The following is a 27519-nucleotide window of genomic DNA, read 5'->3' on the forward strand; positions in this document are numbered from 1 at the left end:
ATGGATGTTAGCTCAGGGCTAATCCTCCTCAGGAAAAAAAAGAAGATTGGCAACAGATGTTAGCTCAGAGCAAATCTTCCTCAGCAAAAAAAAAAGCATCTAAATGGCCCTTGCACAGACTTATGAAACAGACCAAGGGAGCCAGCATGGGTAGGGCGGCACAGAAGGTGGCTCCCAGAGAGCCTGCACTCCCAGACAAGCAGAGGGTCTCCTGAGCAGTGGCCATGTCTGCTTTTTACCAGCTTGGTGCACAAAGTCAGGAGCAACAGGAACGTGGCCAGTCCTGGGACGGGGACTTCACATGACCCCTCTTCGGCCAGGCGGCCAAGGCTGATGGACCCTGGCAGGGACCCCAGAGAGATCCTGGGAGCTTCGTGGCACCTGCAAAGGAGCCGACGTTGGGGCCTACTGTGAATGGAAACCGTATTTATGAAGCTAGAGCCTCAGGACTCCTGGCAACGTAATCATCTCCAGGCCGACAACTCCTGCCTCTGAGAGTGTGGGAAGGCGAGATGAATCACAGGCCGGCCTGCAGGCTGACCTCAGCATGCACATCCCCCGAGACGGGGCAAGCAACGAAGACAGGAAGCACTTGACTGAATTGGTTTTCCCATTTTTCATAAGAAACATTCAACTTAATAAAAAATGGCCACACTTTATTGACAGTAATAGCTACGCTTTCTTTATTTCCTCGCCGTGTGCCAGGAAACTACTTTCTCTCTGTTCGGCACAGTCACTCTGCAAGGCAGGAAGCATCACCTTCATTTTAGAGGAAAATGAGACTCAGAAAGGTCATGTCATTAGCCCAAGGTCACACAGCTAGCAACGTTAGTCAAGATTGTAGCCTGGGTCTCTTTGACTTCAAAATTCATGATTTTTCCACTATGGCTTTCAACTTTTCACATTACCACCAGCCTCCAAAGTCACCAGAACCAACTGCCTCAATACACACACACATACGTTTTTCAGTTTTACTTAACCAGGACACTGAGATCTCAAATCTGTCACACACCCATGTCTCTGTATAGGCCATGATGCTCCAAATCCAGGAGCCGAACCACAGGCGCTGACAATGAGCCAGTTTCCAAGAGAACACATAGCCCAGGCCCCTGTCATTTAAAAGGTGACAAGTCCAGCGTCTCAGGCTGGGCACAGGCCAAGCTGGGATTCGGCCCCAGGAGTGCTGGTCCCCGGACAGTGTCCCTGTCACTGCTCCACCGAGTTCTTTGGACAGTAAGAGGGGATGAAGTGTGTCCAGCTGGGGGCAATAGGGAAAGATGCTGTGGGGAGAAGCGGGGACGAAATGAACCCATGCTCTGGGCCTGTCTGCAGGAAGGGGTCTCCTGCCAGGCATTTTGCACCAGCGACCCCAAGAGGCAGGCAGAGTACTCATTTTACAGACAAGGTGGGGAGACGGGAGGTCCCCCACCCAAGGTCACGCAGTTAACGGGGCGGTCATCTGAATTGCCTTGTCTGCCTCCAAAGCCCATGTTCTCTCCACTATGACAAACTTCACACGCTGCTACGGAGCCCCTGCGGGCTGGGAGGTCAGGGGCGCTCCAGGCTCAAGCCCCCGCCCCAAGTTCAACCTCAGAGGCTCTGCTTTGCATATATAGTTATAGATTGGGGTTCTACATAAGATTCCAGAAAAAAAGCTCTGCTGCTAACCAAATCGAGTGTGAAGCCCATGCACACGACCATCTGCCACCTGGGAAGTGGACGGGTCAGGTCTTGGAGTGGGGGGCAGGCCAGGGAGGGCGAGCAATCCATCAGAGGCAGCAAGGGACGAGGGCGATGTCAGCAAGCAGCATCACCTCCCCGTCTGGAGTCTGGAGTGACACTGCCTGCATTCAGAATCAGTCTCTCCCCTGCCTCGCCTGGAGACGTTGGGCGAGGCACCCCTGAGCCTCAGCTTGCTCAAGTTCAAAACGAGCATCCTATTGGCACTGACTTCCCAGGGCTGTGGAGAAGGTCGCGTGCTCAAAGGCAGGGAGAGCATGCAGCACGGGGCCTGGCACTCAGCGCACAGTGCTCTTACTGACTTGCTGAAAACAGAAAGGCCAGTCCTAGGAGGGAACAGGGCAGGAAGAGAGACATCATGGATCTGCTGTCCCCGAGGAGTCAGTGTGCTTCCAGCTCTGCCTGCATTCTCCCGGCCTCGGGAAACATGGGCCGTGAATCGATGAGACACACACCAAAAGATGAGTGAGGTTCTGGTGCCTCCGTCTGCTGAGTCATGGCCGCGTCCGCATCCCTGCTTGTCAGCTGGTTCAGCAAGATGCTCAACAGAGTCTGGGCTTTGAGGTCAGTAACCCCAAACCCCCAAAGTAATTTACTGCCATTGCCCAGAGCAGGTGGCCACAAAACCCTCAGCTCTGTCCCTAAGCGCCACTCGGCTCTTGCAGCAAAAGGCCTAGGACAGAAGGAGGCACCGGTGCCAGCAGAGCCAAGCCCTTGGCTGGCCAGATGGGACCCTGCGTGGGGCAGGATTCTGCAGGGCACTCTGGGGCCCGGGGTCCCTTTCAGGTTCCTTCCATCAAAGACTCTGCCAGTGAATTAAGTTCCCAGGAAAGGTTTGGATGGCTTAGGGGATTTTCCTCTGTCTCGTTCGCTGCTCTACCCCAGTGCCCAGAGCAGCAGCACATCCCTGGGAATGAATGAGTGACGATCCCATTCTGGGGGACTGAGCCCCCCCATCTTCATAAGACAGAAGCAACCGACCATGGAGCTCCCACGGCTGTTCACTGACCGACTAGCTGTGTGGGATCTTCTCGGCACTGCTCTGTTTTTGATGCCCCCACCTGTCATCTCAGCTGGTCGCACCCTCACCGCCCGACAGTTCCCTCTGGAGAGGTCTGACCTTTTCTCTCTTCCCGGCGGAAGGGAGGGTCATTTGCTGCAGAGCGCTGAGCAGGAAGGTCAGCTCGCGCCAGAACACGCCCCGCTCCTTTCCTCTCCCTCTGCCGGAAACAAAAATGCTACAGCCAGAAGCGCTCACAGCAGTCACTCCTCGTGGAAGAGATGAGGAGACCAAAGTCTGGAGACAGTGAGCGAGCAGCCCAAGGTCACAGAGCTGGCTGCAGGGAGGGGCAGGGGGCTGGCCCCTGCACAGAGCCCTTTGTCTAGCACTTTCTAGGGGCCGCTCTGCCGGTGCGGGTGAGAAAGTCACGGAAGTGCCCCTGAAGCCTGAATTCTCTTCCTACTGATTATAGACACAAAACACCCCTACAGTCTGTACACAGACACAGTTCATATCATATACACATCTACATGGTCACAAATGATGTTAGGATACACACAAACTACTCTACAGTCCCAAATACATCTAACCAAGAGCCTAGATCAGCTCAACTCCCTTTACTTTATGCTTAGTTCTTACAGAATAGTGATAACTGAAGGGGTGGGGGGATCAGCAATGCTGAGCGTGAGAAAGAGGAAACGTGTAAACGTGTAAAAGCCTATTCGGTATTATAATTGCTTTGATTTTTTCTAGGCACAATATTTAATGTGCTTTGAAATTTAACAGAACGAAGGGCATTCGGATTCTCTGTTCATCCAAAGGGAGGATGGCTTAAATAGAAAGATTGGGAAATGCTGTTCTAGAGCTCATGGCTTATTACAGCTTTGGAGATCGTCTGGTCCAAGACCCCATTTCAAGATAAGGAGACTTCCATCCAGAGAGGTTAAGTCACTGCCTGTGGGAGGTCAGCAGCTGCTTATTCGTGCCCGAGGGAGCGGCCACGTGGCCTCTATCTGTTCTATGTCCATGGCGTCTACATTGAAGGGGAGCCCAGGATCTGCTGTTGAGCAGCAAAAGGGAATTTACTGCACCAAGGAAGTCCAGATACAGAGGGAAAGCGAGTTCCCAAACACATCTGGCCTTTATTAATGAGGATGATTCCTGGAAAAAGAGAAGCTGAAGCCAAGGCTTGACTACAGGCATTTGCTGGAGGCAGCACCTTGCTGACTCCACGCTGGGCTGCCCTCGGTCCCTGCCCCTCCTCTGTGTAAATCCAGGGAGACCTCGTCTGGCCCTCTCTTTCAGGGGGACGAATGCCAGGCTGCGGGAGCGAATCCTCAGGCCATCGCTCTCCCTCCCCTTTGTCACCTGTGGAGGCCACCAAAAGGTTGGGCAATGGTTTCACTCTAGTTCCATCCATCTAACCAAGTCGTAGGTTTTCTCTCGTCTATTCTGACAGGACCGAGCATTTGGCAGAAGCACTCCAGCTCCTACAGAGTTCCCCGGGGAGCAGAGGCAGAGCCCCAGGAAGAATTCACCCACAGCCTCAGGCTAAGACACACACAGGGCCAGCCCCGCCCGGGAGCTAAGGGGGAGGTGGCCGTCCCCGGAGTGGCGGCCGCAAACATGTGCAGGAGTCCACTTACCGCAGTGCGACTGGAACACCTGCGGCTTGACGACCTGGTGACAGGCACTGCACACCACGAGATAGAAGTCGTCGTGCGCCGGGTAATGGCCAAACAAGTGCATATCTGCGGGGGAAACGAAAACAGGTGTCTTTGAAAAAGCAAGCAGGTCTCAGAAGGGGTGCCGTCTCTTCTTGGAATTTCCTCGAGCACAGGTGGGAAGGTAATCATCTTTCCTGGAGGGAACGTGGTTTGTCCTAACGCACGCAGCTCCCCAGCACCCAGAGATGAGACTGCCTCGGGGACTCCCTCCTCAGCCCACCCTGCAGACGGGCTGCTCCGGCTGTGGGTGCAGGCAGTGGGGCTGGGGGCTGCCCTGGGTCTCGTGCCATGGGGACTGCCCGTCCTGAGAGGCAGCCCCAGTGTGAGCTGCGACCCAGTGAGGTTCTAGCTATTTTACGATGGCGGGAACTCTCCCAAACCCATTTCCACTTAAGCTGAGGTCGCCCAGGTGACTGAGGGGCGAGGAGGCCTGGGGAGAGAGGAGGCGTCTGCCTGGGTTTCCCCAACACCAGAGGGACATGCCAGGTCAAGGAAGTGTGCAGACAAGTGGCTCATCTGCTGCCAGCCTGATCCATTCTTCACTTGGCAAACAGTTACCAAGTGCCCAGGGGTGCCAGGACCTGTGCCGAGGTAACTGCTGGATGAGAACCAGGGCCCTGCTCTCCTGGAACTCAGCGGGGCAGAAGAAAGAAACGCCAAGCAGGTAACCATACAAGTCGTCATTCGTTGTCACTGTGGTACGCACTGAGGAGGAGATGGAGGGTCCCCTGAGAGTGTGTGGACCTCACCTGTCTGAGGTATTGAAGTGGCTGCCCTGTGGAGGGGGCATTTCAGCTGAGACCTCAGGATGAGTTGGGGTTAGATAAACAGAGAGCCAGGGGAGGGAGAGGAAAGTTCCAGGTCAGTCAAGGAAGGAGCTTCTGTATGTGGGAGGAGCCTCTGACTGGAACAGAAGAACAAGGGGAAAGCCCAGAAGACAAAAGCCTTGTGGCCTGAGGTAAGCATTGTGACCCTGATGTTAAGAACATTGGGAAGCTACTGAAGGTTTTTAAGCAAGGAAGTGACATGATCAGATATACGCTGTTGAAAGACCAGTTACGTGGCCCATAGCTAAGAGATATGAACGTGTATGTCTACCCAAAACGTTGTACACACATGTTCATAGCATTAGTATTCACAATAGCCCCAAAGTGGAAACAACCCAGATATCCATTAACCACTGAATGGATAAACAAAATGTGGTACAACCAGGCAATGGAACACTATTTAGCCACGAAAAGGAATGAAGTGTCGATACCCGCCACAACATGGGTGAACCTTGAAAACATGATGCTAAGCGGAGGAGCCAGACACAAAAGCCCACACCGTGTCTGAATCCATTTGCATGAAAGTCCCAGAACAGGCAAAGCTACAGAGGCAGAAAGTAGATGAGTGCTGGCCTTGGGCTGTGGGGCTGGAGGGAACTGGGGGGTGACTGCTAAAAGGTGCAGGGTTTCTTTTTGGGGTAATAAAAACGTTCCAAGATTGAGAGTGGCGATGGTTGCACAACGCTGTGAATACACTACAAACCGCTGAACTGTGAATTGTGTGGGTGACTTGTGTGATACGTGAATTACATCTCTAAGAGCTGCTGGAGGAAAAAAAAAAGGGCAGTGCTGAGGACCCCGTGGTCACAGCTCCTTGTGCACCAGAGGATGGAGGCAGGTCCCGGGGGGCACCTCGGCCGCCTCTTCTGAGCTCTAGAGTCCCCTGGGCTCTGAGAGCTGGGTGCTCATGACCACTGATGGGGTGATGGAGGAACCAAGAGACACAATATGCAGGAAAATGCTTTCTGTCGACACCTCCTCAACTTCCTCTCCCCATCCCCTTCACCCTCATTTTCTAGAGTCAGCCTGTGTCCTTAATGAAACCCAGCAAACCCAGGACGCTTCCCCAGCTGCAGGGCGGGGCCACAGGGAAGAGCACAGTTCCTCTTGCTGTGAGAACGGCTCATCTATACCCCAGCAAAGGCTCTGTGCCCTCCCCTCAGGGCATGCCTGCTGCCAGCCGGCCAGCAGCAGAGACCCCCTGGAGGAGGCCTGTGATGGAAGGGTGGGTCCACTTCTCCCCCACGGGCTCACGTGCCCGGGGCCTGAGGACCCTGCTGTTGCTGTCCCCACAGTGGGTGACGGGACAGGGCGGGCACACAGGCCCAGTGCATTTTTTATGTGTCGGTGGCCCCGGGTGTGGCCTGTTATTTCCCCTCTCTAGGACTCGCCTCTATTTCCACTTCTGACTAAGCCTTGTCACCGGAGGGGAGCATTATTAGTCAGCACCTGGTGGGTGGGGGGGGGGGGGGGGGGGTGGGGGTGGGGAGAGGGGGCTGTGACAAGAGTCTTGACCAGTCAGGAGGCCCAGGCTGGGCCCACCCACCGAGTTCCAGACCCTTGAGCAGCGTCTCAGTCCTCAACTGCTCACACCACTCCTGTTCTATTTTTTATTTACTTTTATAACATATATCCTTATTTTCAATAACAAAAGTGACCCAGGTTCTTTAAAGATACATCTGAAAAATACAGAAAACCCAGAAGAAATTAAAAAGAAGTCACTGGCACCTTCGCGAACACTTCGCCTCCCGTTTAGATTTAGTCACATTTTTCTATCTAGGAACATGTGAAACTAGAAGCCGGCGAGGGCTAAGACATTTATTTATTCCACGAGCGTTTATGGAGCTGCCTCACATCCTTTCTGCAACAGATCAAGCTATAAAGGAAGGAAAGCAATTCATTAATCAAAAAAAAAAAATTGAAAAAAACAAGCAGCAACTAAAATTTCTTGAGCACCTACTCTGTGCCAGAAACTGCACCGTTTGCCGGGAGCTGGGACAGCAGAGTGTGGGCCATGTGGCTCTGCAGCTGCGTTGTGCCAGACTGATGACCTGTCAGAGGCCTGTCAGGACTCGGCTGGATGTCCCACTTCTTCCGCATTCCTTCAGGAATCTGTAAGAGCCTGCCTCGCCCCCAGCCCCACCTCTTAAGTCGAGAGTTGAAGGCAAGGGTTAGGCTAGCCAGAGACTGGCCACCTGGGGGGTGTTCCGGTCCAGGCCCTTCACCCCACTGTCCTTGTCTTGGTTTCCTCCAGTGCGGCTACAACCTTGCACGTGGCCGCTGTGCGTGTCTCCTGCAGAAAGTGAGAGGACCAGCTTGCCTGCTTGATCATTCCTCGGTGGTCTGACCTTGGAATCTCCTCCACAGGCTGCCCAGGTTCTGAGAGCCGGCAGATGGGGAGCAAGCTAAGGGCGCCTGGACTCTCGCAAGACCAGCACGACACGTGGTCGGGCGACCACGGTCAGTGCACGGTCTGCTCAGGGAGGAGGGAGGAAAGATGGGGAGAATTGAAAACTATTCCGTGGGGCACAATGCCAGGTAGTCTGTGAATTAATTCTCTTTCTCTCAATTTGCCACCCAACTAAAACATTCAGTGTGCAGTTACCAGCAAAAACAGGGGCGTGTTGAAGCGGGCTTGTAGCAGCGTGCAAGAGCCACCTGTGCGTGTGTCTTCCCAGCTCCCTGTGCAGAGATCGCACGGGGGTAGCTTGAAATCAGACATCCCGGGAGTGTTTATACCACGGAAATGGGCAAGCGCTACAAATCAGGTCTTTTCTTTTGGAGAGCCCAGTTGTTAATCATTTAGCAGTGCACCACCCAATAAGGATGGGAAAAAAGGGAAAAGTGAAACCGCTTGTAACAATGCCTTGTAGTGATGACCACTGTTGACGTCTGAATACATATCCTTCTGGACTTTGTTCCATCATCATCTTAGTTAATCCTCATGATTAACCTACGGAGTTGCCATCATCTTCACTTTCCAGGCAACAAAACCAAGGTAAAGTAATTTGCTTGAGATTCCACGACAGTGCCTGGTAAAGCTGGATGAGATTCCAGGACACTGCCTTTAAAGCCAATGTTCCCTCCGTAGCCAAAGGCTGCTTCTTTCATAACAGAGCAAGATCCCATTTTGCAGATGAAGAAACCAGTTTGGAAGGGTTGCCCGGATGACTAAGGGCTGTCGCAAGGGTCCATGGGAGCTGCTCGTCTGAGCACAGGTCTGGGGTCAGAGGAGGAGTTTCGAGCACAGTGCTCATTGCTGTGCGAACTCAGGGAAGGCCCAAACTTTCTGGGCATCAGGTTCCTCATCTATGAAGTGGGGCCAGCAGTTCCTGCCTCATGGGGTTGCTGTGAAGGCTCACAAAAGCTGCCTGGCCTTGTATTTTCTTCCACCAGGCATTTGGGAGGGAGTGTGGAGAAAGCTTGAAGCAAGGTCATCTCCCTTATTTTTCAAAACAAACTACTTCTCTCTCCAGTGGGAGAGTCCTTGCTCCAGGAAACACATTCTTTGACTCTCCCCCACGACCATCCCGGGAAGCCTGGGGGTCCCTCTGACCTGCACAATTTCCTGTGTGTGCATGTGCACACTGGCACATGTGTGTGGACAGATGAGGGCTGAGAGCCACCGGGAGGCCTCTCTCTCTAGGCTGTGGTTGGTTCCTGAGAAAACGTGCACAAAGATGATGAGACTTTGCCCAGTTTCAAACACAGTGGTCAACCACCTCCCAAACAGACAAAGCCAAAACTGTCTTTTTGGCCCATTTTGCCCCTGCAAATGGATCAACTATAGGGTGCCAGCACCACCATGGCATTATCACAGAGGCAACCTTAGTCATCCTCCTGGCCTGGCCATAGGCACGGAGGGAGCAAGCTCCCTTGGGGGAAATAGAGGTATACTTGCTTCTAGGCCAGTATTTTTCTGTTTTTGACCCCAATCTACTATCCACATATCCATCCATCCATTCACCCATCCATCTAACCCTCTATCATCTATCCTTGGAACGTGTATGTTACACTCTGATATATTCTCTACTATTCTGTTCTACGTCTGTTCTAAATTAATTTCAGGACCCTTCAATGGGTCACAAATCAAAGTTTGAAAAACAGTCTTCAAGGCAATCCAGTGAGTCAGGGGCAGAGCTGACTGGGGATTTATGGAGGTCTGAGCTGGGCCTCGGTGGTCACCTGGGAGTCAGAAGCCTTGAACCACATCCCGAGTGCCAGCTATACGCTGGAGCCTGCCGGACCAGCTCACCAGAGCTGACAGTGTCCCTTCCTGACCCAGCACTCAGTGAGGCACGTTCGTGGCTTGAATCAGCCGTGGGGGGGATCCAGCATCCACTACAAACCAAGGCGGAGAGTTTGGTTGTTAAAAGTTTTACCAGCACACGGCTGACTAGCACCCACTCTGGCATCACCCTTCCCTGGGTCAATTTCCCTAGTTGTAAAAATGAAGAAAATTATCTTCATCATCTGCCACCCTGGGATGGAGAAAGGCTTTTGTGAACTCGGGAGGAAACTACAGCAATATAAAGTTATGGTTACGGTACGATTAACCCAAGCACTTGTGCATAAAGGCTACAGCTTGTCCAGGGTCTGGTGGCGAGAAGGAGGGAGAGAGTAGGGGGAGTGGGAGGAGAGAATGAAGTTACTGGAGGTCTTTCCAGTGTCTGTCAGCTTCATGCTTACTCGTCAAGTGTTACTCATGGAGATTATTCAAAGATTAGGCTCACAGCATTGCACTAATGCTGCGCCCAAATTTATCACGCAGGCTGTTCTCAGTACCCCTACTGGAAGCAAATGGTAGTCCACTTCTCTGACTCAGCCTCTGGTACAATGCTCAGTGGTGGCAGAGCCCATTGTCAACCGCATTCACGTCATCCACTTCGTCTGGCATCCTCGGCCTGCTTCCTGACGGCACTAATGCTTCCAGCAGGGCCTTCGTCTGGCTCTCACAGCGCCACCTCGCCTGAACGCCCCCTCCCTCCCGCCCCTCTGCTCCTCGCCTCTCCCAGATGGCACAGGAGGGACGGAGGGCGTGGAGCCCAGCTGTGATGGATGGAGAGACAAGGTTTAGGACAAGAGAATGGTTTCCACGAAAGTAAAATAACAACGCTGAGTTCCTGGTGTCGCTGCTTAACTGTTTCCTAAGTCAATATTGAAAAAGAAACTGGTAGAATGGGCGCAGCATCTTATTCAAGACAAACAGCCTTCAGAGGGGAACACTTTTGATAAGCAAAGTCCTGCCTGTGCAGAAACTCTAGTTTATATCCCGCATTCACTTTCTGAAAATGGCTGCAGTTAAGGAAAAGGCAGGGTGACACTTCCAATTCATGACTTGCACAGGCCTTGTTTCTAAGATGGGAAGACAGCTGGTTTTGTGGATTCAGGATCAAACCAGAGGCAGTGTGCTTTTGAGTTCGCCCCTGGACACCTTCCAAAGCCTGAGACTTTGACATCAGGAAGCAACAACTGGTGAGAGCTCAAAGGATGAAAAACTTAAGAACGAGCGAGTGAGGCTTGATTCCTTCCTTCTGCAAGTGGGAACGCTGAGCAAAGCCCAGCTGCCTGGAGAAGCCGCAAGCAGCAGACTTGCTTCTAAGGCAGTGGAACAGCTCCGACCGCAGGCAAAGGAAGACAGCAAAACGGACAACTTTGAATTTTAGTGTCTGCAAAAAATAAATAAAGCCCCAGAAAATGGCCTTAGGTTTCCCCAAAAGTATTTTCCAGGGCTACGAAACCACCCCAGCTGCTCTAGGAATTAGAAAAACGTCAAGGTAGCATACCCCACAATACTCTAGTAGAATGACAATTTCATACAATTTAAAAATTATGCTCCCCTTCTTAACTGACGCTAAGAAAATACTGGAATGGAAAAAAACTGAGATTGTATTTATGGAATTTCAACACACAAGCCCTTTCTAGGAAGGTAGCCGTGAGCCCTGCCTCTGCCCGTAGGGGGGGGGTGACTGGACACACAGATGTGAGTGGGACCTGAGGATGTGACAATGCTGTGATGATGGCTAGAGCTCCAGATGCCACTGGACTTCCCTGAAAAACTATGAGACAGATGAGCTGGTGGCTGGCCCTGGTTTTGATCTGTGGGCCTCCACTTACATCAACTCACACGGGGGAGACGATGGGGAAAGACAGTCAGCGCGGTTCAAGGACACACACGGCTTCCCCTAAGCACATCCCCACCTGGACACAGAGGGCACCTGCAAGAATGCGGCCACCTCAGGAGGAGCACCTCTCACACCCGGAGAGGCTATCCCAAGAGCCTGCCTTTCCCCATCAGTCTTGATACGCTCCTGCTACAGTCTTCATTAACCTGTCTCCTCTCTCTGCTGGTGGAGTTTTCAGCTGCATTCTAATCACTTATGTCAAATGCAAAGCTTGAGGGGATATAAGAAACGTTTCTCCTTTGCTCCGACTGTGTGATTCTATTTGTTCCCCAGCTCCAAAACCTCCTTAAATTCAGGGAACACAACAACTGGGGGTTTTCAAAGCAACAACCTCACACCCGATATCCCCACTGCCCCAGCAGAACATTGAGCTCCCCTCTAGGAAAACGCAAAAAAATGCAGTCACTTTCCATTTTTTCAGATCTCTGCAAACCCAGGGCCTGACTGTGAGAGCTTCGGAAACAACGAAATCTGGAAACGGAAACTGAAACACGAGGACTAGAAAAGCAAGCGAGGTGAGCTCTCCAGCATCCTCGAGGGAGGGTGGGTGGGAGAGGAGCTTTACCAAGGCCACATGCCTCCCGTTGGTCTGGCCAGCGGAAGGCACCCTCGTGCAAGGATGGAGCCAGGAGGTAGGCCCCGTAGCAGGTAGAAGCTCCCCATTATGCTGCATGAACCATTCCCTCCTGATCCCCAGCCCAACCAAGCCACAACCCCAACCAGCCAACCTGGCCACACCAGAGAGCCTAATACCTCCTTCCTCAGGAGAGGGCTTGGCAGTCATGCCCTCACGGTGGACTGAGGCAAGGGGGGCTGTACTGGGACCCTGGGGTGCTCCCTGAGGCCTCAGGCAGGCCCCTCTCACCAGCTTCTTCTCCGGCTTCCACTCAGCCCCAGCAGAACTCCTATCCTGCAGCACAACGAAGGAAGAGAGATGGTACACGGCCGGACCCAGGAGGTGACCACAGCCCAGAGTTAACTCAAGGACATATTTGTGAAGGGGCTGGTGCACAGTAAGTAAGGATGTAAAAGGTAGAATGCTTTACTATCTATGGTCTTCTTCCTGTCTCTCCAGTTCACCCGTCCCCTCCTCTGGGAAGCCTTCTTTGAGGGGAACCTTCTTTGCTTCCCAGAGGAGAAGCAGAGCCCAGGCAGAACCAGCCTCCCACCTCCTCCCCTCCCTCCCTCCCTCTCTCCCCCTCCCCGCCACTCCCTCCCCACGCCCTCAGTTCTCCCAATGCTACCTATCCTGGAGAGTGGTTTACACCGCTCGCACCACACTGGGATCCTCTTGAAGCTGGGCATCAAGATTTATTGCCGTTTATGTCTCCACAGCCAACCGGCCTGGCACACGGCAGCTGCGTAATAACTGTTAGTAAGGTAACTAGGCTGAAGTTCCCAGGAAGTTGAGTTACTTTCCATGCCCCTTCATTTCCTTTTCTCTCAAAGGGGGAAGTTGTGAAAATGATAACAAATTGCCCTCATATCTATGTTGCTATCCAAGCTTACGAGGTCAGTAACGATGTCTCTTTGTTCATTCTTTGAGCTCCTCAAAGACACGTGAGGGAACCTAAGAGGGAGGCAGGCTCCAGGCGTGCCAGCGGAGCAGAAGTGGTTAATTCCTATCCCTACGGGGCCAAGCTCATAAGGGTTGGGTCCTTCCTCCTCTGGCAAACCTGCTGATCCTGCCCCGCCCCCAGCGACGGCCCCCTCAGAGCCAGGGTTTGGGTGGCGTTAGGAGTGTTTTCTGGATGCTCCCTCTGGTCCCATCTTCTCCTTCCTCACTCTGGGGCTGCAAGATGTCCTGTGCATCAAGACAGTGAGTGATCCAGGGCCTGGAAGACTTAGATGTCTCCCACCCCTTCCCGCTTCAGCTCTGTCCTGTCCGACACTGGCCCAGCACAGCAGCCAGGCTCAGCCCCCAGCACACTGGGCCTTCGGAGCCCAACCTGTCAGAGGACCTGACTGGCTGGCTGGGCAGCGATGACCCTGGGAGCCAAGAGAATCATTTTGCAAAGCCTCCCTTTTGCCTCTGCCTGGCCTAGGCAACAATGCCAACAATTTGTCCCTAAGAATGTTCCCGGGGATACAAACCTGGCCCTGACTCTCTCATGCCACTGCAGGGACCCTCAGCTCCTCCCTGTTCAGTCACAAGCATCCTGGTCCATCACTCCAGCCAGGTCAGCTGGTGGCTTCCAGCCTGACATCCCCACCTCTGGCCCTCAGGACAGACGAGGAGCATGTGACCACTTTGGCAGGGCGCTGAGTCCTGATAAGGTATCCTGGCTAAAGCTATTCTTACAGCAAGTGTTGCTCGGGCTTAGAGATCAGCTGCACGGACAGGAAGGACAGCCCCACTTCCCCCTCACCAAGTCGGCCCGTGCCCCGGGCACAGCTAGGGAAGAGTTCTGTGTAGAAGACAAGGATGGGTCCAGCATATTTAATCAAGGGCCTGAAGGTAAAAATTGTATAGTTCACCATGACTAATCAGAGAGAGAAAAGAAGCATCAACCTGGTGGGGAAATTCTCATCCACTCTTCCGGCCTTCATGCCTAGTGGCATTTAAAGAGCAGATAAGGACAGGGGCCTAGGAATGATGCGGAGTGGTCCCAGGTCATTACCAGCTCCCCGCCCTCTCTGGTCCTCCCACTTGGGACCTTTAAATGTTTCAATGTTCGCTTAAATCTTTATGCCCTCATTATTTTCAACTTGAGGCTTATAGTTGAGATAATATTTATTTTCACAACATTGATAGGGCCCCTGGGCATTTTTTCTCAGTTCTTCTTCAGTAGGCCTTGCTTTGTTTCTTTGTTTGAAATAAGCTTTTCCCACCCTGAGCCTCCCTGGTCAGAGAAATTTAAGAGCTTTTCTTTGTGAGGCCAGTTTCCGGTGGATTCTGGGGTGACTCCCCCTACCTTTGTCCTGGGACATCTCTTGGGTCCAGAGTGGGTCTCCTGCCCAGTCTGTGGTGCCTTCCCTCTTTCCACTCCCTACCTAAGAGGGATCTTCAGGGGAGAGGGCAGTGAGCTTGGGGACCCACATATGACCCTTTTCCTTACAAGATAGGTTATGCTCAAAGAGAATTTTCAGATTGAACAGAAAAGTGCTATTAAGAACAACTTAAATGGGTCAAGGGGCAATCAATGGAAACATCTCCTGCAGTGTCTTTTCACATAGGACAGCCCACTTTCTCGTTGTGGCAATCTGAGACTGGAGAATGGACCAACTAATTCCTTCTGGCTCTTAATTATGATGACTGATCCCACAGGGAGTGTGTCAGGAGAAGAACGGACCAGGAAGAGGGGAGGAGGGGGAGGATGCCACATCCGTGTTACAAAGGAAACCCCTGGAAAAGGTAAATAGAGCACAAAATTGGAGTGGTTTACTCTTAAGGGGAGTTAGTGAGGGCTGGCTATCTTATCTTAATCTAGCTATCATCCACCTCTGTCTCATCTATCTACCTTGTCTATCTATCTAATCTCTCTCTCTTCTATCTCTCTCGTCTCTATCTATCCTATTGATGACAGACTTCTTAATCTCAAGTTCCTGTGCCCGATGCACAGCAAGCCAAACACTGAGACACCAGTGCTTGGAGATGGAGAAAGGTTTATTCGAATTGGCCAAAATGAGAAGGTGGGAGCATGGGTTCCCTCAAATCCGCCTTCACAAGCAGAGGAGTTTTATGGAGCTAAGGGGCTTGGCAAGAGGAGCTCTGGGGAAACAAAGGAGTCACTCCCAATAAGCCCCTGGGCTGCTGGGGACTGGCCATCTGGTGATTGCAACCTCCTTGAAGGCATTCTCTTTCTTCTGCAAAACAAACTCACAAATCCTTGAGACTCCTGTCATCCCTCCAGTTACACAAGAAAACAGCAAATTGACAAGACTTATAACAAGGTCAAAAGGCAACCGTGTTCTGTTTGAGTGTCTACAGCAACCCTCAGGTACCCAGCTTCACTATCTCCCTATCTATCATCTCCACCTCTTCCTATCTATCTTTCTATCTATCTCTATCATCTCTCTCTCTTTCACAGGAAGCATTATATTATTCGAGCACTGTGGTCCTGAGGTGGACCTAACTCAGTCTCAGCCTGTTTTATTGCTACAACAAATGCTACATTTTTGGGTGACGAGAGTGAGAAATGGCTTTAAAAAAATAAAAATTAAAAAAAGAAGAAAATAAAAGAAAAAATGAAACCTAGACATCAGCAAAAAATATCCGTTGGTTTTCAAGGCTGCGTTCTAAACTACAGGAGAACACAGACCAAGCCTCACGCGTTGCTTCGTCTTCCCACCCCTAGCACAGTTCCAATCACGCAGCAGGGGCTAAGCAGAAGACTGAATTGAAGTTCTCCTTGTAGGCAACCGAATTCAGCCTTCTCTCTGAACATTACATAGACTTTAGGCTTAAAAAACGGCTGCTCTGAGGCGCACTGAAGAACTTGATGTCCGCCGTCTTGCTTCTTGAGATTCACACGCTGAGAGGCTTTCATTCTATGTTGATGGAAACAAGATAGAGAGCCCGGGGCAAAGGAACAGGCTGGGGCTGGGGTACCCCCGCTGTGTGTGGAGTCAAACCCATGCCATACTGAGGGCTTCTGCAGCACTGCTAAGACCAGGACAATGATGAAAGATGCACTTCTCACCAGGCCGTCCATCACCACTTAGAGATTTTAATTCAGAAATGGGCTGGAGGGGCCAGGCTGCGCCTACCACAGAGATGCTCCCCCAGTCCCAACATGGCAGTCTGGGAGACTTCCGGGATGACAGGTTGTGGACCACCCTGAACGCAGAGTCCACGAGGAGGCTCTCCAGCAGTGCCTCGTGAATGCAGGAAATGTGACATTTTTGAAGGCACAGAAAGAGGCCTTCATGAGACTGGACTGTGGTAGGTGTCAGCTATCAGGTTACTGTACTAAAGCCCTCCAGGGCATGTGGTGGAGACCAGAGGGGTAAGACAAAGCCCTCTCCAGAAAGCGCCCCATTGTTTCAGACATCCCACCCCTGGCAGCTGTGGGCTCCATCAGTGCTCAGCTTGCGGATTCAGGGGTGAAGCAGGCGGACACGCTCAGGATCCCTCAGACTGTGGCCAGGAACAACGGGCCAGAGCCTGGCGGTCGCGATGAGTCCCATGGCAAGGGTGAGCTGATTCCCTTTCAGAGGTCTAGAGCAAGAGACCCCTGGATCGTGTGGCACGTGTCGGTGGCTCTGAGCACAAAGCAAGGCCAGAGCTGGCTCTGGCTGTGGTTTATCCATAACCGGCAAAGCGACTGCAACATTTTTTTTTCAGAGGGCCATTTGTCAAGGCTGTTGAGCCCACATGTGCTCTTCACGGTTACAGTGATCACCCCAACGGCGCTGCCAGAGCTCAGAGGTAAATGTGCCATTTGGCTCTGTCATGAGATGCGTCCACTTGGCATAGCCAGAGGGCAGTGGCAAGAACTGCCTGATGTCCCCGGGATCCATTGTCCAAAGTGCTCAGGCCAGTGGGACAGCAGACTGCAGGAATCGCTGACAGATAGCCTCAGGCATTCCCCTAGGGTCGGGGTGCTTACAGGGGAGTCAGAGCCGCTCCAGCGGGGCCTGTCATTGCACTGCTGCTTGTGGAAGACAGAAATGTACCTTTGCTCCAAGAAAACAAGAAGAAGCGCCTGAGGAACTCACCACCTCCAGGCTCCTCCAACCAGCCACACACACCTGGCAACCACTCTGACGGGCTGGTGAGTAAAGCCGGCAGCCTCTGAGCACAGAGGGCCAGGAAGGAAAATCCCCCACAGCGAGGATTACAGAAAGCCGTTTTAATGCAATGGAAAACAGGATCGACCAGCTGGAGGAGAAAAATCAGAGTCTTCAAGCACAAGTCAAGCATGAAGCTAGTTCTGTGCCCGAGGAGAAAAGCGAGACTCTGAGTGAGCTTCACGAGGCTTGGGGATCTGGCCCTTCCCTGGCTCCCAGGTTCAGCCTCCACCACCGCCCCTTCTTCACCCTCCCTCCACACTCTGAAGTCCAACATCCTTAGGCCAGCTTTAGTGCAACCTCCTCCAGGCAGCCTTCTTGGATTCCCGCAGAGACAACCAGCCCTTTCGCCGTCATTGTCCAGGAGACTGAACGATGGGGTACTGGGATGAGCAACAAGTTCCTGCCACGTTGCTAGCTGGCTGTGTGACAGTGGGTGAGCCACAGAACCTCTCTGGGTTGCCTTTCTTCTTCTGGAAAATAGGAGCCATACCGTCCCCATGAGGTTGCTGCGAGGATGAAGAGAGATCGCTTATGCTGGCGCCAGCATCTTACAGCACTTATTTAAATGCCCGAGAAGTTGAACCACACTTTCGCTGGAACCAGCTAAGTCAAAAGCCCAGGCCTCAGGGCAGGACAGTTTCACAGAGGCGGCTTGGCATCACGCTCCGGATGCAGGTTCCAAGTCAGACGGCCTGGACCTGAACCCCAGCACCACTTCCTTGGGAAATCTCTCTGGGCCTCAGTTCCCTCCTCTATAAGATGGGGAGGGTAATAACGGGGAGTTGTCAGGATGAGATGGGGGAGCACACGTCCGATGTCTGGCGCTTGGCAAGCTCTCAACAAACGTGAGCTGTTATTCTGATTTGGAATGAAATTTCGCATGGCAGGACTTTAAGAAAATAGCCGTGTTTCAGTGGAGCCAAACAGAGAGCGTTGAGGGTGAAATTACTATACGAAAAGCCACCAGATGTTGAACTTTCAGCCACGGACGCCACAGGGTGAGTAAGCAGCAAACGAGGGTTTCTCAAAGCATGAACACGACCTGCAATTTGGGGGCCAAATGCAGACGTCCGGCTCCCATCCCAGATCGAAGGGGTGAGATTCTCTGGGGTGGAGTCCAGGTGGATGACTTTAAAAAGCTCCCCTAAGAGATGCGATAACCTCTAAAATTGCCCCATCACTGTCCTATCCTGGCAGCAACAAACATGGAGACACCTGGTCATTTGACACCTGCTGGCACATCGCTGTGTTAGTCTGGCGACGCGGCACCTCTTGCTGGTTAAGAGAATCTGTTGGCCAAGGGGGAAGAGTGTTCTGTCCACGTAGGGGTGCCACTGCGGGAGCCTCTGGTGTGCGGTCAGCGTGTCCCTCTTAGGAACCTCTACTTGTAGGCTCTCTGGATGTGCGAGTCGGAGACTCAGTTCAGTGGTGAGCTGGAGCCAACTTGAACTGCCCACCAAAGGCAAGCGTGCACCTCTCTTCCCAACTCCACATTTAGAGGCTTTACGTCCATCATCTGAAATTCACCACGTTGGGAGTATTCACACCTCGGAAATTGGCGAACACTATAGATTGAGGCCTTAAAATTTGTTCCGAGAGCTGGTATTCTAGCACACCACGGGTTGTGATCCATAATAAGGTTCTGTGCTGGAACCCAAGTCTGGAACACAGCCCAGGGCACTATATTTAGGTCCTTGGATGGTTTAGGGCCAGTTAAAGCCTGGTTTCTGAGGACTTACCTAAAATAAGATGCTAGCGATGTTCCGGTGTGTTAGTCCTCGTGGCTTGGCTCAGGAGAAAACCCCCTTTGTGTGCTGTGGTCACACCCTAAACCCCAGCTCGGGGCTGGCCATCTGACGAATTGCATTCTTGAGACCCAAGTGGGTATCAAGGGCCTCGTGACCACTGGAAAAACAACGCTGTTCTCCTGAGAGCTGCCCACAGCAGGGATGGTGGCCCTCCCACCTGCAGGAAACCAATCTACAGGGCAGGGGTTCTGCAGCAAATCTCTCTCTCCTCCCTGGGAGTGGGGTTCAGGGACAGGGGTGGCCCAGCTGAGCTTTAGCCCCAGTCCCCAGCCTGCTGTTCAGACACTCCCAACGCCTTTCAAAGGGTGACCCATTAAGAGCCATAAGCCCTGCTGTCAGCCCCGTTTCAGCAGGTACGGCTGGGGAAGCGTAAGCTTTTCCTTTGCATTCCTCCACTCTGCAGGCAGGTGCATCAGGGAGAACTCAATCCAATTTCTCAGTAAATCCTACTACGCTCTGGAAGGACACGGTTTGAAAAATCTATTTTTGTGCTTTTATTTACTTAAGGTCTGCATGCCTGGGGAAGCTGTTTCATAGCACCATCAAAATGCCTCTCACTTACCAGAAAAAAAAATAAGATCCACCTTCCTGGAATACTACCAGCAACCGCCCGGCCGCACAGCCGCCTTCTCTTCCCGTCCCCAGGCCTGCAGCTGGCCTCTGGGGCACAGACGCCATCTGCAGCCATGGGGGCAGCGGCTTTAGGAAGACGCTCTCCCAAAGGGACTGCGGCTCTGGGGCCTCGGTTCCTGGTGGTGGGAGGCTCCCTCCAGCAGTCCGCACAGCTCTCCCCCTCCAAGGCCGCCCAGAGCTCACGGAGCTTTGTCTTCTGTTTTCGATCCAGATGCACAGCCTAGCTCCGTGGCGTGTGCGCCTGCTGTTCTAGAGTCTTCTCCGCGTAAACTGCAGGGCTGGGTATCTTTGGAGAGCCTCATTTTTCTAGAAGGGCCAGATGCTCAGCTCAGAAGACAAACGTAGTCAATGTATTCAGGGGTTGGGGGCGTCTGTACTGGTAAACGTAGACCATGTCCCAACTCTACTTTCCACCCTGGGCATCAAATCCATCCAGTCGGGTCACCATCCAGCCAATGCAGATGTGGACCCTTAACAGGACCCCAAGGCAGGTCACAGACTGCACTCTCCGAGTACCAGTGATGGTGGGTTGTAGATGCCCCTACATGGTCAGGGCAGCTGGAGCGGGCGTGGGTGGAGGCAGACGGCATACGTGTGTTCAAGCCCCAGGCCTTTCTACGGAACGGCCAGAGTCCCTCTTCTCTGCCCCAGCTCCCTCCTCAGCTCTCGTGGGACCAGGGGCTGCTGGCATCCTCTGAGTCAGTGCCTGCTGTGGCCTTTATCCCAGCGATGCGGATCCCATCTGGTTTGGGGGGACAGCTCTGGCTGTTGTGAGAAGGCAGGGCCTGAGCAGTGTCTGGGTGCCTCCAGCCTCTGTCACTAGCGTGTCAAGGCTGGAGACCTGTCTGGGTCCCCAGCGCACCCCGGCCCCTGCTGGTGAAACGAGGCAATGGGACCAGATTTGTGGTTCCCCACCTCGCTGAGCGGCAGAATCTCTCAGGAGCTTTTTTTGTTTGTTTGTTTTTTGTTTTTTTTTGAGGAAGATTAGCTCTCAGCTAACTACTGCCAGTCCTTCTCTTTTTGCTGAGGAAGCCTGGCTCTGAGCTAACATCCGTGCCCATCTTCCTCTAGTTTATACGTGGGACGCCTACCACAGCATGGCTGCCAAGCAGTGCCATGTCCGCACCTGGGATCCGAAACAGCGAACCCCGGGCGCCGAGAAGCGGAACGTGCGAACTTAACCACTGCGCCACCGGGCCGGCCCCCTCTCAGGAGCTTTTCAAGGACAGATTCCTTAGTTCCAGCCAGACGGACTGAATCAGAAATTCTGGCAGGGAGTCCCAGGAATCTGAATTTTGGACAAAGCTTCCCAGGTGATTTCGATGGAGCTGTTTAATCCAGCGTTGACCTACACACGCCCAAAGGTCCCTTCCTATAAAAATGCCTATTGACGCCCTGTCAGGTCCCTCAGGGTGCCTTTCCCTCACTGAGGGGAAGCCCTGCAAGACGAGTGACAGCCACACTGAGACCACCGCAAGCCGGAAAGAGCACGCCCTGGACCCCTGACGTGAACGCCCAGGAGTGGCCTGGCTGCCTTCTCTCTGAAGAGGCCTGGTGAAGGGGGACGCCCGTGCCCGGCCGTCCAGGTGCTCACGTGTGCAGGTGAAGAGCCAGCACAGCACACCCTGTCCAGGGGAACATTCACACTGTGGTCACGTTCAGAGAGGACGGGTGCTCCCGTTGGAGATCAACGGAAATGCTCCCTTCTCCCCCCATCCCAGAGGAAATGAGCGTCTGACTCCAGCTACAAGGAAGAGGCAGAATTTCAGGGGCCACCTGTGAGGCCACCTGCACGCCAGGCTGACGTTTCTGCAAACACGTGGTCCACGCGTCAGGTGCCAGCCGGGGCTGGTCTATGCTAGACCCTGAAGGGGAAGTCCTACTGATAAAACAATATTATCAAAAACGACATCGCTCACAGCAGCCAACAGCTATGAGTATTTCCTCCCTGCCAGGCACTGTGCTAAGGGCTGTACACTGATGGCTTCATTAACCTCACAGGAACCTGCAGGGGTGACGGTCTCTCCATCTCATAGACGAGGAAATGGAAGCTCCCAGAGGGTGGGCTACGTGCTCCCAGTCTCACAGCTGGGGAGTGATGGAGCCAAAATGGGAACGCTGGTCTGCTGACGCTTCACCCCAAGCCCTTCTGCCTTTCCAAAGAGGATGGCAGCTCGGGGACAAGGAGACTGTGGGGAAGTGGCAGGGACTCTGAGGTCAGCTACGAATGAAGACCTGTGGAGTAGCCTTCACCAAATGTCCGCGGACCAAGGAAGCAGAGAAGCGGCAGAAACAGAAGCTCCTGCCCACGATGAGGTGTGGCTAGGAAAACACACGTGGTTAAAATGGAGACTGAGCCAGACAGTGGCATGCGCTGATATAATAAAGGGCCACAATGTGCCGGCCAGAGAATGGGACGGCGCCAAAGTGAGGTGAGGACCAAGCGCACAGGCACATGGGCAAGGGAGCCGGAGGGGGAGGAATGAAGTCAGGCCCAGGAGCAAGGGGCTTGCTCCAGAGGGTGGTGCATGGGGAAGGGGAGAGGGTGTGCGGGGCCCTGGTGCTGTGGGGTGGCAAGGGGAACACCCATCCTCCCCGGTGTAGGCTGGCAGCTGATGGCCCCTGTGCCAATGGGGCATCTGAGGTGAATCAGTGCAGGAAAGAGATTGTTGGACTCACCCACTGCCCTCAGCCACTCACCCATCCATTCATTCATCCACCCATTCATTCATCCATCCATCCACCCATCCATTCATCCATCCATCCATCCATCCATCCATTCATTCATCCATCCATCCATCCATCCATCCATCCACCCATCTATCCATTCATCCATCCATCCATCCATCCATCCATTCATTCATCCATCCATCCATCCATTCATTCATCCATCCATCCACCCATCTATCCATTCATCCATCCATCCATTCACTCATCCATCTATTCATTCAACATGTACTTGTCATTGACTACACGACAGGCACTGGGGTACAGAGAAATGAATAAGATAATTCCTGCCCTCAAGGAGCTCAGACCCTTAAGGGAAAGAGGCCCACAAGACATGAAGGCACATGATAAATGGTGTGCACAGGGTACCAAAGAGGGAGGGCTCGTGCTGCTGTGGAGGGCTGGCAGGCTTCACCAGGAGGACCCCAGAGCTGGGTCCTGACAGATGAGCGAGGGTCTCCAGCAGTCTTGGGTGGAGAAGTGCCCCTGGGAAGGGGACAGCAGAGTGAGACGGCCTGTCTGGGTACAGCAGGTAGCTCAGTGCAGCAGAGAACAAGGATGCCGGGAAAGAGGGCAGGCGCAGGGGCCTGAGAGGCAGGGAGCCGGACTATACTGTGTGCATGTGCATGTGAGGAGAGTGTAGAGAGCAGAGGTGGCATGTTCGTTTGGAGGCAACGCCGAGCTTCCCAGGACAAGCCTGGAGAGGAGAAGGCCGCTGCAGAGGTCTGTGGGGACAGCGGTGCTGTCTCACCGGGGGCAGTGGCTGCAGGGGCAGAGAGGACAAAGGGCCCGAGAGACAGTGAGCACTGAGCCACTGTGGGAAACAACTTGCAGCTTTCTGCCTTCGGCTGCTGGGGGAGGGGAAGGTGGCTGGCATACAGCGGGCGGGCAGGAGTTGCTACACACCGAACTGTGCCCCCCAAGGTCACAGGTTGAAGCCCTAACCCCCAGTGTGATGGGTTTTGGAGACGTTCTCACCAGGAACCAACCGTGCTGACACTCTGATCTCGGGCTGCCAGCCTCTAGAACTATGAGAAATGACCTTCTGTCGTTTAAGCCCCCCCCAGATATGGAACTTGGGGAACATCAACCAGGAAAGGACAAGAGGAGGGAAAGGGGCCCGTGCAGGAAGCTGAGAAGGAACACTCAGAGAGGCGGGAGGTGAATCACGAGGAGGCGCCAAGGAGGACATGGCCCCGGAGTCCAGGGCACAGGGACATCAGGCAAGAAAACGCTGCAGAGCGTGCATCGCCTCTGACGAGGAGGAGCAAAAGCTGTTCTGGGGACAAGGTGGGGTGTGGAAGCCAAGTGGTCACTGCTGGGGCATGAGCCCCAAGGAAGGGTGATTAGTTTGTTTTGATTTTAAACAACAAATATTTGAACAAGGTTTTCGTCTGCAAGAAGCCCAGGGAGCCCTCTTTGCCTGGGCTCCCGGGGCCTGGGAGTGTTGCAGTCTGGGGCTCAGCCGAGCCTCCTGTGCATGGGAGACCCCTCGGCCACCCTTTCTGCCCAAGCTGCCACCACAGTGGCCTTCCGCTGACCCCGCAAGGACAGCAGGCAGCACTGGGTGCAGATCATATGCCAGACACGGTGCTGCTTCAGAAACAGCGCCTCGCTCTGCCTTCAGAAGAACCTTGGGAGTGAGGCTGGCCCAGGCCCAGCTTACCGGGAGGAACTGGGCCCGGGAGAAGCAACGTTACCTGCCTGGAGTCAGTCACACCGCCAGGAAGTGGGGGGTGGCATTTGAACCCATGTGTGTCAAATGACACCATCCTCCCTCGCTTTGAAAGAGCCTCTCCCATTTATGTTCCCCTTGAAGGAGCCGCCTCCTGGTGACCCCACACCCTCCCACTGAGGGACAGAATAGGACACGCCTTCCACCCGCCACTCCTGGGGCAGATCATGGCAGGAAGGACCCCCGATTTGTTGACTCTTCCCCAGATCCGCGCCCTTGGGTGCTCCCCTCCCGCCCTGATGCTGGGGTCAGTCATGTGACTTGCTTTGGCCAACAAGACAACAGCAAAGCAGAGACGTATAAAGTACTTGTGCACTGGGGTTTGTGTTCCCTCTCTTGCTTCTCTGTGGAACCCTGGCACCTCAGGTGAAGAAGCACCAGCTGGCCGGCCATAGCGTGGGATGAGCCGTGGCTGTCCAGGTTGCTCACCAGACGGGTGAGTGAGGCCATCCTAGACCATCCAGCCCAGCTGAGCTGTCCACACCGCAAGAACCACCCTGGTGACCCACAGAATCATGACGGATGAGGTTTATTGTCTTAAGCTATCAAGCTTGGGGTAGATGGTTTTGCAGCAACAGCTGACTGATACAAGCCCGGGAAGAAGGCCCAAACTAGCTTTTCCTTGCAGCCCCGAAGAAGTGGAGGTGAATTCATGCATCTCGAGTGTCCACAACTCCTTCAGCAATGGAAGAACCACCCCAAGAATGCCATACAGTCTTGGCCTGGAGGGTCCCGGTGCTCTTAGAGGGGGCGGGAAAAGGGACAGTGTTCCCCGTACCTTCCCTCTGGGATGCACGGTGGGCCTGCCCCCAGCCGGCGGGCAGCCTCTGGCAGGTGCCAGGTTATTTGGGGACGAGGTGACGGAGTAGCATGCTTCTGCCATATTGTCCCCAGCCTAGTGTTTTTCCACTGACGCGAAAGGAAGGAGATCATCTCTTCAGCGAGCACCACTGCAAAGGCTTCGAGGCAGCACTGCATCAAAGGTGCTAGAGGAGCTCCTTCGGGAGACTCTGCAAAAGCCAGCGATCTCCAGCTCCATGGAGCACGGAGCTCGCTACTCCCCTTCCCAGGGAGGCGTAAAAATGAAGCAGTCTCCAAGAAAGCTAACCTGATCAGTGGCACTTTGATAAGGTGACCAAATCGCTCCGTCCTCCGGTCCAAACCCACTCTCTGGGGTGAACCATTAGGGGACGGAAGCATCGCCTAATTAGAAGCATCTCTAGGACACGAGAAAAATCAGCACCTAAAATGTCTGAGCAGAGAGAATTCCTTGTTAAGAAGAGAGAAAACAAAAAAGAGCTGGGATGTCACTCTCCCCAAGCATATTTATAAAGGGAGGAGGAGATAAGAATTAATTAGGACAGAACTCCTACCCAAGTGACACACAAGACACAATTATTTTTGCTGCTTTTAGAGACCAAGCGCCCCTTGCAGGTGGGGACAGACGCCTGACGCCGCCCACCATTTTGAAAAATGACTTTTAGCCTTTGCTAGTTCTAATGAAGCTTGAAATGAAGACGGTTCTTTTGTTTACTCCCCCTGTTTGCGAAGCCCCGGCCGCCCATCAATCACGCGGATGTCTGGATTATTTATTTCTCATTGCCCAACCTATGGGGCATAGAAGAATTTTATGGAGCCAAAACGAGAGGCATTTCCCCCTGAGGGAGTGCAGACGCACCTCTCCAGTACTGGAGAGCACGGCCCTTCAATAATCCGGATTTTGACGGACAGGACTGACCCAACTTTGGGCAGCGCAAAGAGCCCCGGGAGTCATAGGCTGGGTTCTTGTCACCTCCTGCCATTTACCAGCTGTGAGGTCTTCGGCAAGTCCCTTAACCTTGAGAAGATTCAGGAAGACAAAGGGGCTGGCAACTAATATATTCTTTTTTTCCCCACTGTAGCAAAAAAAAAACAAACAAAAAAAAACAAAAAAACAAGATCTACCCTCTTAACAAATTTTTAGGTCTACAGTATAGTGTTGTTAACTATAAACACAATGCTGTCCAGCAGAGCCCTAGAACGTTCTCATCTTGCAGAACTGAAACTCTACACCCATTGAACAACATAAAGGTCCCCCTCCCGTCCCCCAGCCCCTGGCAACCCCCACGCTACTCTCTGTTTCTATGAGTCTGACTCTTTTTAGATTCCGCGACTATGTGGGATCACGCAGATTTGTCCTTCTGGGGCTCGTTTCGCTAAGCATGATGTCCTCAAGGTTCAAACACATTCTATTCTGCTAATAACACTTCCACGGGATCACGGTTCGCACGGTCAGTTGCTGCATGTATTAACTCATTCAATCCTCGTGCAAGTCCTATGAGGGTGAATATCATCATTATCCTTTTCGAGGCACAGGGAGGCGGAGGAACGCGTGCCAGCTCACCTGGCGTGAACACAACAGACACGATGTTGTCTCTGTACGGTTGAAAATGTTTACTTTATGCAAACAGGTTTACAGAGATACTGAAGTCGTTGACGATGATGGCAAAAGATGGGGCAGGGAGAAGAAAGGAGAGGTGATGCCTGAGGATGGACCTCTGTGTAGTTGAAAGTGGTCCTTCATGGCAGAAAGGAGCCGGGGAGACCTGGGTCCAATTCTGGCTCTACCCCTGCTCCTGGCATTCGGAGAGCAAAAATGGATGAAACTGGCAGACCCCTGCCCATGGAGATTCCATGCTAGCCGAGGAAACAAAGAATAAATGAGAAATACTTCAAACAATGTCTCATGTGTAGAAGACGGGAAAAGTTATGGGAAAAACAGCTGAGCAGATAGAGGACGGAGAACGCTGGGTGGGAAGGCTAGCTGGAATTTTAAAAAGGATGTCACGGAGAAGACGATATTTGTGGAAAGACTAGAAGAAGGTGACGGAGTCAATCACAAGGCAGGAGGATACGCAGGGGACCTTGCTCCAGGCAGAGGGAAGAGCTAGTGCAAAGGTCCTGAGGTGGGTGAGCCTAGGATGCATGAGGAAGAGGGGAAAGGCCAGGGTGGTTGGAGAGGAGGACACAAGGCCAGAGCAGAAGGCGATGAAGCCAGGAATGTCTGGAGGGTGAGCGTGAGGATGCAGGGGTGACTCTGAGTGACACGGGAAGCTATGGCAAGGTCTGGAGCAGAGTGACATGATCTGATATTTGGCTTCTATAGTAATTTGGGTGTTGATGCCTCAGATCAGGGCAGCAGAAGTGGAGGTGGGAGAAGCGGTTGGCTCTGGAGCTGACCCGAAGGTGGAGTCAGCAGTGTTTCCTGGCAGACGGGATGTGGGGTGAGAGAAGGAGACAGGAGTCAAGGATGACAGCAAGGACTGTGCCCAGAGCAACTGGAAGAGCAGAGTGGCTACCAGCTGAGGTGAAGCAAGTCAGGGGGTATTGTGGGTTGAATTCCATACCCTAACGATGTGCTG

The 27519-nt window shown here is 53.1% G+C and overlaps 1 protein-coding gene across 4 annotated transcripts in view; it reads right to left on the reverse strand.

Annotated features, from left to right (window-relative positions):
* ATXN7L1 (ataxin 7 like 1) overlaps positions 1-27519 on the reverse strand; it is a 221582-nt gene that overhangs the window by 134689 nt on the left and 59374 nt on the right. For all 4 annotated transcript variants that reach the window (XM_046670759.1, XM_046670758.1, XM_046670756.1 and 1 more), the window contains exon 4: positions 4387-4491. In XM_046670759.1, coding sequence (XP_046526715.1) covers positions 4387-4491 — 105 coding nt within the window. The remainder of the gene's footprint in view (positions 1-4386; positions 4492-27519) is intronic.

This window comes from Equus quagga, chromosome 8 (assembly GCF_021613505.1).
Source record: "Equus quagga isolate Etosha38 chromosome 8, UCLA_HA_Equagga_1.0, whole genome shotgun sequence".
Lineage (NCBI taxonomy): Eukaryota > Metazoa > Chordata > Mammalia > Perissodactyla > Equidae > Equus > Equus quagga.